The following is a 15,420-nucleotide window of genomic DNA, read 5'->3' as shown; positions in this document are numbered from 1 at the left end:
ATTTACAAAAATTTGGACTTCCATCATGAAAAATAGACACTTCGCTCAAAATAGTAACAAAGACCTAAAATATTAAGAATGTTACACACTTTCGACATAAGTTACAATGGCATGAATAACTTGTTAGTATGGCATTAAAAAACCTGAAAGCTTAGCTGTCTTTTGATATCTAAAGAGCACATACAGAAATGTTTATAAAAATAAGAAGTTTCATAATTAAAGATTATTATAATATGAGGCCTGATCCTGAGACAGAAGTTAGACACACATAGAATGTAAGTTAATGAGGTAATACACAGAACGCACCTCTGGATGAAGACTGGTGGCTAGATCCTCTGATCTTTGTTACAAAGAATAGTTAAACAAAAGTCAGTGAGTCTATACTGAACGGATCCAAAAATTAACACAGTTGGCTCATTATTTGTTATTATTTCATTTACTCCAAGAAGAGAACTGAAAAGTAATCTGAAAGTGGACTGAAAGGTTGCTGATACTTTTAAAGACTATTACATCGACAAAATAGTCTCTTCTGCAGTAACATTTAGGGTCTAATCCTGCAATGTGTTGAACTCCCTCAACTAACAGCATGCTCCCTCAACCCACAGTCAACAGTCACTACAAGAATTATTTTCTCCTTTTTCTCCGGAAGTGGTAAACAGCACTGTCAAAATGCTGCATCTCCCACCCTGATATTAATGTATTTCTGGGGGAATTCTGCACCACTGAGCAAGTGCAGATTTCATGTTCCGCACAGAATCATAGATTCTGCTGGGGAGGTGCTGCAATTACACCTGTCACCCGCCAGGGACTGCTGTGGTGCCAGAAGAGAAGGCAGCCAGCTCACTGCTGGAGCAGCCAGCTGCAGAGGAGAGGATAGAGGCTGCCTCCCTCATAGCACCTTGCTTGCAGGCTCAGGTGAGGAGGCAAGGGACATGGAGGTGTGGGGATGTGGAAGAGGACAGAGAAGGGCACAGGGGCCTGCTGGGGGGACAACAGCTGGCCTTCAGAAGGGTTAGTGGGGGGATAGACTGGGATGGGGTCACCCCACTAGCTCCTGTGGCAGCATTGAGCCAGGAGCTGAGTGGGGGTGCAGGGTTAGTGGGGGAGGGAGAAGGAAGTGAGGGACACATGGTGATGGGAGCAGATGTGTCTGACTGAATGAGGGAGGCTTTCCAATTCCTTAACAATCCCCCCACTCCACACACACAACCCCCCAAAAACACAAAACACACACAAAACCCTGTCCCGTTCTTCTCCCACTCATAACCAACAACCTCCCAGGTTCACTCCCAGGCTCCTTCCCAGCAATTACTTCCCACTCCATCTCCTCTGTTACACCTGACTCCCCCAAGCCTTTGCACAGCTTCTGAGGGGTGCGAGATCTACATTTTTTTTATTGTAGTTTGAATTATTATTCAGAGTTCTGTATTAATATGCCTAGTAAATAATCTATTTGCCAAAAAACATTTCCTGAATAATTTTTGTTGTCTGTACTGTTATAGACATATTTGCTGACACATATTTTGAAATAAATTACCAAAATAATTGAAACTGGTGTGATTATAGTGTGTTGGTTTAATAAAATATGTAGAATTTAGCAGAATTTTAAAATATTATGCACAGATTTTTTAATCATAGAATATCAGGGTCGGAAGGGACCTCAGGAGGTCATCTAATCCAACCCACTGCTCAAAGCAGGAGCAATTCTCAACTAAATCATCCCAGCCAGGGCTTCCTCAAGCCTGACCTTAAAAATCTCTAAGGAGGGAGATTCCACCACCTCCCTAGGTAACCAATTCCAGTGCTTCATCACTCTCTGAGTGAAAGTTTTTCCTAATATCCAAACTAAACCTCCCCCCCCACTGAAACTTGAAACCATTACTACTTGTTCTGTCATCTGCTACCACTGAGAAAAGTCTAGATCTTTGGAACCCCCTTTCAGGTAGTTGAAAGCAGCTATCAAATCCCCCCTCATTCTTCTCTTCTACAGAACAAACAATCCCAGTTCCCTCAGCCTCTTCTCATAAGTCATGTGCTCCAGCCCCCTAATCATTTATGTTGTCCTCTGCCGGATTCTTTCCATTTTTTCCACATCCTTCTTGTAGGGTGGGGCCCAAAACTGGACACAGTACTCTAGATGAGGCCTCACCAACGTCGAACAGAGGGGAATGATCACGTCCCTCGATCTGCTGGCAATGCCTCTACTTAAACGGCCTAAAATCCCGTTATCCTTCTTGGCAACAAGGGCACACTGTTGAGTCATATCCAGCTTCTCGTCCACTGTAACCCCTTGGATCTTTTCTGAAGACCTGCTGCCTAGCCATTCAGTCCCTAGTCTGTACCAATGCATGGGATTCTTCTGTCATAGGCGCAGGACTCTGCACTTGTCCTCGTTGAACCTCATCAGGTTTCTTTGGGCCCAATCATCTAATTTGTCTAGGTCCCTCTGTATCCTATCCCTGTCCTCCAGCGTATTTACCACTCCTCCCAGCTTAGTGTCATCTGCAAACTTGCTGAGAGTGCAGTTCACTCCATCCTCCAGATCATTAATGAAGATATTGAACAAAACTGGCCCCAGGACTGACCCTTGGGGCACTCCGCTTGATACCAGCTGCCACCTAGACATGGAGCCACTGATCACTGCCCATTGAGCCAGATGGTGTAGCCAGCTTTCTATCCACCTTATAGTCTACTCATCCAGGCCATACTACTTTAACTTGCTGTCAAGAATACTGTGGGAGACCGTATCAAAAGCTTTGCTCAAGTCAAAGAACAACACACCCACTGCTTTCTCATCATCCACAGATCCAGTTATCTCCTCACAGAAGGCAATTAGGTTAGTCAGGCATGACTTGCCCTTGGTGAATCCATGCTGACTGTTCCTGGTTGCTTTCCTCTCCTCTAAGTGCTTCAAAATTAATACCTTGAGGACCTACTCCATGATTTTTCCAGGGACTGAGGTGAGGCTGACTGGCCTGTAGCTGCCCGGATCATCCTCTTCCCCTTTTTTAAAGATGGGCACTATATTAGCCTTTTCCCAGTTATCCAACCCCTCCTCCCCCCACTCCAAATCTCCATGAGTTTTCAAAGATAATGGCCAATGGTTCTGCAATCACATCCGCCAACTCCTTTAGTACCCTCGGATGCAGCGCATAAAGCCTCATGGATCTGTACTCATCCAGCTTTTCTAAATAGTCCTGAACCACTTCTTTCTCCAAAAAGGGCCGGTCACCTCCTCCCCATATTGTGCTGCCCAGTGCAGTAGTCTGGAAGCTGACCTTGTTCGTGAAGACAGAGGCTAAAAAGCATTGAGTACGTTAGCTTTTTCCACATCCTCTGTCACTAGGCTGCCACCCTCATTCAGTAAGGAACCCACAGTTTCCTTGACTTTCTTCTTGTTACTAACATACCTGAAGAAACCCTTCTTGTTACTCTTAACATCTCTTGCTAGCTGCAACTCCAAGTGTGATTTGGCCTTCCTGATTTCACTCCTACATGCCTGAGCAGTATTTTTATACTCCTCCCTGGTATAAATTATTGGTGCAGAATTTCCCCCAGGAGTAATTAACAGTTCCTACATTTAAGGAAAACTCCAGGGTAAACAATTTGGTATATAAAAGATATTTTAAGCCATATCTAACAACAAGGAGAGTAAACCACTGAAGACAACAGTTAAGTGCCAAATATAAAAATGGATAATTAAACAAAGATTCCAGCTTGACAATCTGATATGCAAACTAAGAGTGAAAGACTTAGCTTTCAACATTAGAAAGTAATGGTTATCAGAGTTTCAGTGATGGAAGGTAAGTTCTATATAGTTTTTGCCCATTTATTTTGTTGAACTTTGAAATACACTTCAAAGGTTTCTAATGGAAAAGTTGATTATTTCAGTCTTAATTTCAAACTTTACCTCTTCTAGGAAGTATAATTAAAATGGCAGCTGAAAAGAGACAAACAGCCCCAATCACTGAAGAGAGATACTGGAAAGTGGAAAGTACAGAATTTATATTTTATTTAATATGTGCTGTCTTTGAAAAAAAATCTATACTTTCTATCAAACCAAAGCTGCCTTCTGGGAATTAGCTGGAACTGAAAAGATGGCCCTAATGGGCAACTGAGCAGCTACAGGCATCAGTGTCAACAACAAAGAATCAGAATTACTGTATCAGGCAACTGAATCCTAAGAATATAAACATGCAGTAATACACTTAATTTTTAAAGCAAAAGTATGGCACACAAAACAATGAGACAGGACGCATCAAAATTTGAAAATTAGAATTTTAAAAGTTAACTGTACCTGGCAGATTTTTTCCCAAATTTCATCGCAGCCAGCTTTTTCTTGAAAACTCAGCGCTAAATCATAATTCTCTGCTTCTGACCAAACAATCAAGGTGTCCTATTTAAAAATAAATATTTGTGATGTTCAAAAAAAAGAAAAAAATTTCAGATGCAATACAAAATAGACTGAATGCCATACAAGGATGCAATTACTACTTCAACTGGCATAAAAACTGTCAAGACAGAATGACATATCACATCAAGGAGGATGAAATTACCAGTTCTGCTTCAAGTATAAAACTCTTCACAATCTCTGTGAGAAATGAAAGGGGGGGGGGCGGGGGGCGCTCCCTTTTATGGACACCCAGCCAGACAGCTAGCTATAAAATCCCCGTTAGTAGCTACTTGCTTTACCTGTAAAGGATTAAAAAAAGCCCATAGTAAAAGGAAGGGAGTGAGCACCTGACCAAAGGAGAGCCAGTGGGAGGGCTAGAACTTTTTAATTTGCTGGGGGGGGGGGGGGGGAAGAGACACACAAAAACTTCCCCTTTGTCTGTCTGTGGTTGCTCTCTAACCCTAAAAAGCTTTAAACCAGCTATGAAAAATCATATCCATCTGAAACCACAGATATGTAATTACATCAGGGAATGTCTAGGTAAACGTGATTAGATCTCTCTCTCTCATTTCTTTATGGCTTGTGGACTCCTCTGTGCTAACCCCCAAATGCTTTTGATTTGCTTGTAACCATCAGGCTGGACCTCAAGAAATCCATTCTTGATGATTAATTATTATATTTGCTCTTTTTAAATCCAGCAATAGCCTAAGTTCCAGATGTAATTTTTTTTTGTTTTTAATATTATTTACCTTTTTTCAGAACAGGATTGGGGTGTTTTTTTTGTGTCCTGAGAGGTTGTGCATATGTTGTTTAATTAGCTGGTGGCAACAGCTGATTTCCTTTGTTTTCTTTCTCAGTTCCTCTCCTGAGCAGTGGGGGGTAAAAGAGCTTGAGGGTACCCCACAGGGAGGAATTCCAAAGTGCATATTCCTAGGAGTGGGGTTTTATGTTTTGTTTTGTTCCTCCCAGATGGTGGTACCATCTACCCATCCAAGGTCGGAGAAAACCTGTAACCATGGGAGTTTAATACCAGCCTGGAGTGGCCAGTATTAATTTTCAGAATCCTTGTGGGCCCCACTTTCTGCACTCAAAGTGCTAGAGTGGGGAATCAACCTTGACAGTCTCTTTCATGTCCTAGCACCCAAAACATAATTTGATCAAATCTTGTTACTCTTATAAATTCAGAATATTTACATGGAAGAAGACGTAGTATTCCTCCTCTGAACAGAAATACCCTGGAGGTAGTTGTAAAGATGAATTATACACAATAGTAAACAATGTATTTACAATATGGAAATGAAAAAATACACACACAAATATGAGATTACATTTATATTTCAGAGAACATATAACACAATTTGGGAAATAATTCCACATGTTCCAAATTTATAACTTTAAACCAAAGAAACAAGGTAGATAAAAATATTTTTTTTTTAAAATTGGATTTAAATACTTCTTTTTAAATAAGCCTATTTAAAACTTAATTTTCAATTATAGCAACCTTTGTTATGGTTTAAACTCACTCTATTAAAATAACTTTAATTAAAAAAAGCAGTAAAGTTTTAAAGAGAATTAAATCACTGAACTAGCAGAAGCCCCTGTCTCCTGAAGTGCTAAACCAGCCTTTGACAGCAACAGCCCTTCTTCTGAAAGAATATTTTCTTCATTTCAGTTTATTTAATTAGTTCAGTTCAATTAGCTCATTCAACACTGAAAACTAATAAGAAGTTGAGAAACCTGGAAAGCGGGTTTTCCTTTATGAATAAAAGACTAGTTATGAGAGAACGAGAGCTACTAGTTCTAAAATCTCAAAGCACACAGTGACAAGAAACAATCAGTTCAATTCATTAACTGCAGATAAGACGTCCTGTGTTAAAACATGTTTTTCATTTAAAAATTAAATCTTTTTTTAAATGGATCCAGCACATTTAAGATATTTTAATTTAGCTAATTTTAAAGTTTAAGATTTTCTTTTGCATTTTAATTGCATTCAAATTCCCAAATAGTACTTGACACAAAGCACAAGTAAAAATTAATCTAGTAAATTAGAAATGCATTATTCATTGTTTTCTAACAAAAAAATTAAGAATCTGAATCAATGAAATCAACTGTATAATGACTTAAATAAATGTGTACAAATATAGTGTTTCTTCCTGGTTTGCAGAAAGAAATACCATATTTAGCACAAAGGTTATATTTAACTGCAACTGAACATATTTTCATGGTTACCAAGAGAACCAACCTTTCCTTAGGAAAATAACTAAAAAAGTACAAATGCAAAATACGATTAAAACTAATAATTTAAATGATGGTTAAAATTGCTTTGATTTAAATCAATCCACCTGTGAAGAGGCAAGCCTTTTAGAACCAGAAGTTTATAAATTGTACAATTTTTTTTTTTTAAAGTTAGTCATTAAGTTACAACAAGATGATACTGGAGTTATGTATTTTTATTCAGGATTTGTTTATACAAACATCAAGTTCATGGCAGTCTGCAGTGTAAATCTACCTCACACTAGCCAGCTGTGCCAAGCCCTAAGTGCCCATGTAGAGTGCAGTAGCTGGGTCCACAAGTTCCCTAGTGTGCTGGCAGGTTAAAGTGCGTTAGAAAGTTGATAGTATGAGGCAGTTCAAGGTAAATTTACACCCCAGCTTGTTGCTAAGTATTCATACAGATAAGCCTCAGAGTACCACTTGATTTTTTTCCTTCATAATTAGTCATCCTGCCCACATGTTGGCAAACAGTGAACTCAAAGGAGTAGAGGGATCCTTAGAATTTATTGGATAGATTCAAGGAAAAATAATCCTTGCAAAAGTTTCTCGTTATGAAGACAAACTTTTGAAGAGGGCCACATCCAGCCCTAGCTAGAATCAAGCTCAACTCCACTGACATCAATTTACAAAAATGCTAGCTACTTTATAAGGAGACAATGCCTAGTTTTCCTTGGGTTTTTTGTTTGTTTGGTTTTTTTTTTGGGGGTGGGGGGGAAAGGGTGTTGTGGTGATCATAAATATATTATGATGTGGAGATATATATTAAGAAATTACAACTTTGAAGACCAGGAAAAAGAAACAGGCCTTCTAACGGTAGGCAAACAAAGAAACTTATGCAAAAGAAAATAAATAGTTTTGCAGTTTAACTACATACTAAAATTTAGGGTTGGTAATACCACATAAAGTCTCATCTCTGAATTAATAGTGACCAAAACTCAACATGGGGAAAATCCAAACCAGGAAATTGAGGCATCTTATAGCGTTTCTCCCTAGTAACTGCTTGGGGCAAACCAACATGATGTCTCTCTCAGTAAAACAGGTTGATTGTTTGACCCACAAATAGATGCCCCAGCAGAGACACAGTACCAGCCACAACTCTTAGACCAGACCTGGCCTCCATCCCATGGCAGCACAGATCCCTATGAAGCCATGACAGTTCCCCCTCCTCTGATCATTAAGCACTCTCCAAAACCCTATTTGTGAGGTGTTCCAGTATAAAGTGGAGCCATCACCACAAGACACTGCTGACTGGGTCAACATTATTTTTGGTACATTACTCTCACAGGGCTAAAGTAGATGTTTGCCTACAGTGTGTTTGACTTCAATAGACTTTATTGCCTTGAATTAGGGCTTCTCTTTTGGGGAAAGTTTACCGGTTAAACTGGTATAATTCAGACCAATACAGTTAAACCAGTATAGTTATAATGGTATAACTCACTGTATGCACACACTTATTCTGAAAGCTTTTTCCTGTTTGGTTTAAATTACTTCCAAAGTGACATTAGCTAAACCCAAAAAGCCACTTTTGCTCCCGAGAGTCCACACACGGAATTAAACTAGTAGAACTATATACAGGGCTTACCTACACTGGCAAGTTTCTGCACAGTAAAGCAACTTTTTGCATTCTAACTGCAGAAATGTAAACACTGCCAAGCCACTTTGTGTGCAGAAAATCCTCAGTTGCAGCGCTGCAAAAACCCCCCCCACCCCCTCCCCCGCCCCATGAGAGCTGTAAAGCTATTTGCGCAGAGGCTCCAGAGCACTACTGCCAGTGTAGACACCTGATTGCTTTCTAAACTGTAAGGGGCCTCCTGAGCTGTCTGATAATACCACAAATGAGGGCTCTGTTTATTGGTTTAAACTCGGTTGCCTGGAGGCATGTGCCCCTCCCCTTTCAAAGCATTATTTCTGACAGCCCTTGTGTCCTGTGCTGATCTGCTCCGGGACACAAAGCAAACCATGAATGTGGAATGCTCGTGCTGTTGAACACAAGAGGCATGTGTATATAAGCCTCTCACATCTCAGGACTGGTTGCTTCTTGCCGCTGTCTGAACTTACAAGACAACACACTCCCCCCTCCCCTCCTTCATACACACACTCTCCCTGTCACACACACTTCCCCCTCCCACACTTCAGTTGAAAAGCAGTTGGCAATGTAGTAGGATGCCCACGGAACAATGGAATTGGGAAACCTGAATCATGTGACACTGTGCCTGCCTCATGAGGCAAACCCTTCCCAAAGCACCCTACGGGTCAGTTGCACAGTGGGATAGCTACCACAATCCACAAAGACAGCAGTGCATGTGCTTCAGCGTCACAAGGTCCATGGCATGGACAGTAGTTTAGATCCAGCTTTTAATAAAAGTGGTATAACTTGTGGTGCAGAAACTTGCCAGTGTAGACATACCCTAAGTTTAAATTTACACCTTTCTTTAGCTTATACTAGTATAATTTTATTGTGTAGACAAGACAGACATTGCCAGTTAACTTGAGGTACTTTGCACATTTCTAAAGGCTAGTATGGACACCCCACACACATCTTGATCGAGGCTCTAAGTGTTTTTTCTTCATCCTATGGATCACCTGTAGCCTGAATTGTCCAGGGAGTTTACAAAAAAATCACTTAGCAATTAATTCATGGTTAAAAAAAGGAGGGGGGGGGGGAATGCATCTCTGGAGAGTCTTCCATAGGAATGAAAAGGAGAAAGGGAAAGAATGCCATAGAGCTGGCACAGCTCCTCCCTGCCTTCATGTCTCAGAAGCACCTGATCTAGCTCTCCTCTGTGCATAGAATAGAAAAATGATCAAGCCCATCATCATTTAACAGGTGTTCATTATGTTGAAGGCCACCTATTTAGTCCCTGATAGATTCCTCAAAATAAAGAGAGCACACAACTACCATTCTTAGGCCACCTCTACACAGTGAGTGCTACAGTGGCATAGCTATGGTCCTGCTTCTATATAGAATGTTTTTTTCTGTTGCTGTACTTATTCCTAAGAGGCAGTCACTAGGTTCACAGAAGAATTCTTCCTACCTGCGTCTATATCAGAGGTTAGGTTGGCATATCTATGGCTTTCAAGAGCGAGAATTTTTGTCACCCTTGAGAGCCAGCTATGTCGACCTAACTTTTAATTAAGGGCTTAGCATAGTTGCCAAAGACTGAAGAGGCACAGAAACTTAATTACTTTCTCATCTTAAGAGAGGGCTTGCCTTCAATGCCAAGTTAATTCAAGCTGAAGCTTGAGTGTTGCCCCTAATTTGGCCCTGATTCACACACAAAAAATCCTTCATTCAAGTACAGTGCTGCCATTAACTTGAGTTGGCGGGCACAACAGGGAGTATAGGTTAAAACCCAAATGAACACAAACCGTCAGTTGCTAACATGACCACTTTGAAGTGTGGATACAGGCTAGTGCCACTCAAATGCAGCTAGTCTTCCAATAATTTGCACAATCCCCCAGCTATCTCCCCTCCACCTCTGTATGCAGCCTGTGGGCTCTTCTTAGGGTGAAAAAAAACCCAAAACACACTGCTGCTTTCTCATGGGAAAAGTCAGTACAAAAATGCCCAACACTGCATCTTATACCCTAGATCAGCCTCCTTCCAAAATGAGAGCCCCATGCTCAACCTTTGGCATAAACTAATTTTAATTTAGTGTTGCCAGACTAACACCACTTCTGCCATATGCCCAGAAACAACAAACAAGTTATCCTAAAATACAGTGAAAAAGAATTTATAGGGTGACTCAGCATACTGCAGCACTAAGAACCACAGGATGTGCCCCCAGAAGCCTAAGTGCCACACACAAATACTGTGCCAGTACAAGCACAACAACTCAAGTGTTATTCCACAATGTGGTCACTCTCACTAGAGCTAACTTGAGTGCAGATTACTCAATTTAACTCTATTTGGACGACATACCCCACATCATGCTTAAACACACTCCTGCAGCAGTGTGGAGAACTCTACATTGCTGATGCCTATGCTGTTTCAGGTCAAGCTGCACTTTTCACGAGATAAATTAATTTTTTGTAAAGAGAAAATATCCTTAAATATATTAAATGCAATGATTCCTCTAAAATTTTACCTGGAAGTGTTTTTTAAATTTTATTTTAAAATCATGTTTACATCTGTTATTTTCAGGAAAACTAGTACTGCGCCTTTCAACTCAAGTCTACAATTTGTTTTTGCTTGCTGCAGAAAAAATTATCTTCAAACAAAAGTATGTGTGTCAATACAAACTTAGGCACATCCACACCACAAAAGCAGGTGTAACTATAGTGTGGGTGGGGATATCACTGCTAAATTTAATCTAGCTAGTTCAGGTAACAATTGCAATGAAGACATGGACCCCGGCATAAGGTTGCAACTTAGGTACACACTCAGGGTCCATGTCAGGTTTGGGCTTGAGTGGCTAGCCGCACTGAAGCCCATGCTGCCACACATTCACTACTATTGTTACCCAATCTAGCATAGGTATGCCTACCTGTGCTACAATTATACCTTAATTTGCAGTACATACATACCCTTCGAAGAAGAGGCAGAAGGTTAAATATTTTATTTGTGTATTTAACAGATTAAGAGTTTGCATCAGTATATTCCAGCAGTTCTCAAACTGTGGGTTGGGGCCCCAAAGTCAGCTGGTGTGTAGACTTGCCCAAGCCTGAGCCCTGCCACCTGAAGTCTTATTGATTTTATATGGAAGGTTCTCAGATGCCAGAGTGATAGGTGGCAATATGAAATCTTAAAGAGAATTCAGAACAAACCAACACACCTGTTCAGCAACACAATCTGCGTTTGATATACTGCATTCAGTATGAATTCTCTGTGCACTATCACCACTGAACAGAGTCCAGTCCAAGGCTATCTTGATTTTCAAAATGCAGCACAAAAATGGACTCAACTATCTTAGAAACCATCCCTCTCCTCTGCAATCATGACCTCTCCACGACAGCTACACTCTACTGAAGCAAATAAACCACCATCCAGTAGGTAGAAACTTGTGAAGACGGGAGATGAAAAACCTTCACGGGAACTGGCGCCAAGACTATAGACCTCATTGCCAGATCAAATAATGCTGATCAATAATCTTGCTGCATTCAGAACTAAATGCAAACCTGTTTACTAAAGTTCTCTGGCAACAGTACTCCATAGTCTCATTTTTGTATTAACTAGAAAACCTGCACAGAAAACAAACATCAGCAGCAAATCTGTACAGTAAACCTCTGTGGCAAGGGTGGAAAAGTATTACTGTTTTTTACTGGTGGGACATGCTCAGAAACCATGGCAATGGATACTAATATAAGAACCTGGATAAAAGAGGTAGAGAATCTACTGTGTAAAAAAAGGTGATGGATAGAAAAAGAAAAGTAGCAAAAAAACAATGAGGACAACATTGTTTTTCTATAACAGATAGGAAAAGACAAAGCAAGAGAAACATAGTACATGAGCAACAAATAGTCCTGTGGCACCTTATAGACTAACAGATGTATTGCACCATAAGCTTTCGTGGCCGAATACCCACTTCGTCAGACGCATGCGTGTATAAGCTGCCACGGGACTCTTCGTTGCTTTTTACAGATCCAGACTAACACGGCTATCCCTCTGATATAGTACATGACTTTTTTTAAATGGATTACTAGAGGGTCGACAATATGTTACACTCAGTGCTGATTTATTCTTTTGATTTACAGAAAGCATGCCCTCAAAAGATGGTTGTGTGCAAGGGTATTCAACCCTGGCTAGTCAGCTTAGTTAGGTTAGGCTAGCAGGTGCGCCTCAACGATAATAATAAAAGTCACATTGTACAGGCGGATTCTTTGACGTCATTTTCAGGTAAAGAACTGAAGAAATAACCAGTATCTTAATGGATTAATAGCAGAAATAAAAAGGAATCAGTTACTTGTATACTACTCCATATTTAAGTATTCTTCCTTTCATGAGTTCAAGATATTCCCCAAAATACCTAACAAACAGCCCTTTTCAGACACCTTAAATTATAGCACTAATAGAAGTACAATTTTTCAAAGTTCGCAAACAGTTTTTCAACCGGCACAGAAAACAAACAGCAGCAAATCTGTACAGTAAACCTTTTGCCCTTTTCTGTAAGTCAGCATTAATTTTTGTGCCAAATTCAGCGTGAAATGATAGGACAAAAGAAGCTGATACTTGCCTGCTGTTTTTGATACGCAGTGTTTGGATTTATCTTTGATTCCAACAATAGAGAACCTGAAAAGGTGATAAGGAGTTATATTTAGGAAGTTTAATAAAACAAAAACCTCCATGGCTCTTAAAACTTGCCATGTGTCAATAAATATATTACATTTAATTAATCCAAATCTTCTAGCCAGTCCAAAAGAATATTTTGCATTTTAATGGAAATCTCTACACCTTCTGAATAAGCCAGGTAACAGGCAAAGCCAAAATAAAATATTCTTATTTAAATTTAAAAACACAATTTAATTTAGAGTCAATGATCTGTGTACTGCTATCTTTCTGCTGTCCTGTGCAGTAATTTGACAATTGCAGAGAGCGTTTTATAAATCAATGCTGACTAGTACTAAATTATAACAAGCAGTTTATGATTAAAATTTACTTGCCTACACAAAAATGTGCATTTTTCTGCTCTCATCTCAAGGTGCCCTTCAGAAATCTAGACTCTATAAACCCAAAGACTTTATTCTGTGTAAGTAACATATGTATCCTGGCAACAAGTCTGGAGTAATCTATACCAGACATCAGAAGGTTTATTTAGCACATTAGCACCTGTCAGCAGACAAAGTTGTCACTAAGATTTTTTTAAAAAAATTTTTTTCTGAACTTAAACACACAATAAAAACAAAAAGCAAGCAAAAAAAAAAAAAAAAAAAAAAACACCAGCAAGAGTTTCACCTTTCCAAAACAGAGAATTTACAAAAAGAAATTCCCTGCACATACACGAAAAAGGAAAACCACATTCAGAAAAAAAACACACACACAGAATACTGATTAATCTGGGAATGCTTATGAAAAAATTTGAAGAAAGGGTGTCACTTAAATAGACTTCATCTTCACTCACTGCTAGGTAAGGGCTGGCAGACTCAGTCACTGGTGGTAACGTTAAGGAAGCGTTTGGAGTAACTTCAGTGCAGACCACACTCGGCCTCACTGGGTGGAGAAGGAAAATTGGAGGAAGAAGCCCCGCTAGAGACGCTGCCTCTCAGGGAACGGGGGAGACTCCCTCTCATAAGCCCGACCCATGGAGGAATGGAGTGTCAGTGCCTGGGGCTCTGCTGGGGCAAGACAAGGCCAAACTAGGAGGCTGTGGTGGGATCAGTATTTGCGGGTCGCTGGGCGGGGGCGCTGTCACATTTTCTCCCCTTCCCCAGTCCCGTTGTCCCAGCAGCCAGGCCCAACCCTGTGAACGTGTGAGCCGGGTAGCTAGCGGCCGGGGTAGGAAGGGCACCACGGGGGCCAAGCCGCAGGCCACCTTCCCGGCAGACAAGGCCTAGGCCTGCCCGCAGCTCCTGGCTCCGTTCTCACCGTCCGACTCGGCCCGCACCAGCAGCGACATCCCCTTGAGCCGCTCCACGTAGGTGGAGGAGACGTGGCCTGTGCCCCTGTCGTCCCATTGCCGGTCCTCATTGAGGGTATAGACCTTCACCCGCCGCCGGGTGTCCGACATGGTGCAGCCCGACCAGGGCCTCCGCGCCGGCTAACCGCCTCCGCGGGGTCAGGGACTCGCTCACGGGCAGCGCGGGGTCTCTAACACGCCGCTTTTCATGGCTCCCTGAAGGCGAGAGGGGAAAACTGAGCCCCCAGCCCGGCCCCTTCACTCCGCGCCGCCGCCTCAGCAACTACCACAGCGCGGCCGCCATCTTGTAACCCGACTCTCCTGCCTTTCTCTTCCTTTCAGCAGCGCGTGCCACGGGCTCCACTCGCAGGGGCTACGGTGGCCGAGAGCCCAGGAGCTGGTGCTGAAAGGACGGGAGGGGCGGGCTACAAATACCCGCCCTGAGTTCGCCTCCCCAACTCCCACACACGATAACACCCTCCCACCACTGACCTCAGCTCCTCCCCCAACCCCCTGTCAGAGTCCAGGGACAGAATACAACCCCCTTTCAGAGGTGCTGGCACTAGGCGTGCAGTAGCATCCTGTCTTGGAGTAGTTTCCATCACATAGGGTTCACAATTTGGTTCAGTGGCTCTCAGCACACATCCCATACAAAGTATTCCAGCATCCACAGACACAGTGCAACCACTGCCCCTGACTATCACACTCCTGCTATCCCCAACAGCCACCACTATCCACTCCAGGGCCCCGAGCCTACTGTCCCCATGAACTAAGTCCCCTACTGACCCCCACCAGCATGGACCGCAACAGAACCTTACAGTATCCCCTAAGACACCCCAACACTTGCTGACCTGCCTCGCTCCACTTTATTGGTGTGGGGGCAGGGGAAAGAGATCAGTAACTCTAGGGGCTTATCGAAGTGGACTGGAGGATTTGGTGGTTTGTTTGTAAAACCCAAACCTCTCTGATGGATCATAACCTTGTGGTTGAGTGGGCTAAAGACCATCAGAGCTACATCGACCGGAGCTTTCATACTCCTGATAGGGTCTCCCTTGGCGAGTGGGTCTGACGCGAGGCTCCTGACTATCCCCAGTCCAAACTTAAGACCCCAACAGCGGATCAGGTGCATATAGAGGACCTTTTAGTACTCTGCATCTGTGAAGATGAATGAGGGTGCAGCAAGAGGGAGGTCACCGGTTG

General features: G+C 41.9%; 1 protein-coding gene across 3 annotated transcripts in view; it reads right to left on the bottom strand.

Moving 5' to 3' along the window:
* The window catches only part of PPP4R3B (protein phosphatase 4 regulatory subunit 3B), a 95,351-nt gene extending 80,743 nt beyond the window's left edge, over positions 1-14,608 (bottom strand). For 2 of the 3 annotated variants that reach the window (XR_007774189.1, XM_050952124.1), the window contains exon 1: positions 4,298-4,396. Coding sequence is in view for 1 of the 3 variants with exons in the window: in XM_050952125.1 (XP_050808082.1) it covers positions 4,298-4,396; positions 12,841-12,896; positions 14,190-14,331 (297 nt within the window). In the remaining 2 variants the exon portion in view is untranslated. Of the gene's footprint in view, positions 1-4,297; positions 4,397-12,840; positions 12,897-14,189 lie in introns of those variants that run through there. The other variant, XM_050952125.1, reaches the window with a different exon arrangement.
* Positions 14,609-15,420: the final 812 nt, after the last annotated feature.

This window comes from Gopherus flavomarginatus, chromosome 4, assembly GCF_025201925.1.
Source record: "Gopherus flavomarginatus isolate rGopFla2 chromosome 4, rGopFla2.mat.asm, whole genome shotgun sequence".
Lineage (NCBI taxonomy): Eukaryota > Metazoa > Chordata > Testudines > Testudinidae > Gopherus > Gopherus flavomarginatus.
This window is presented reverse-complemented; position numbering and strand designations above follow the sequence as displayed.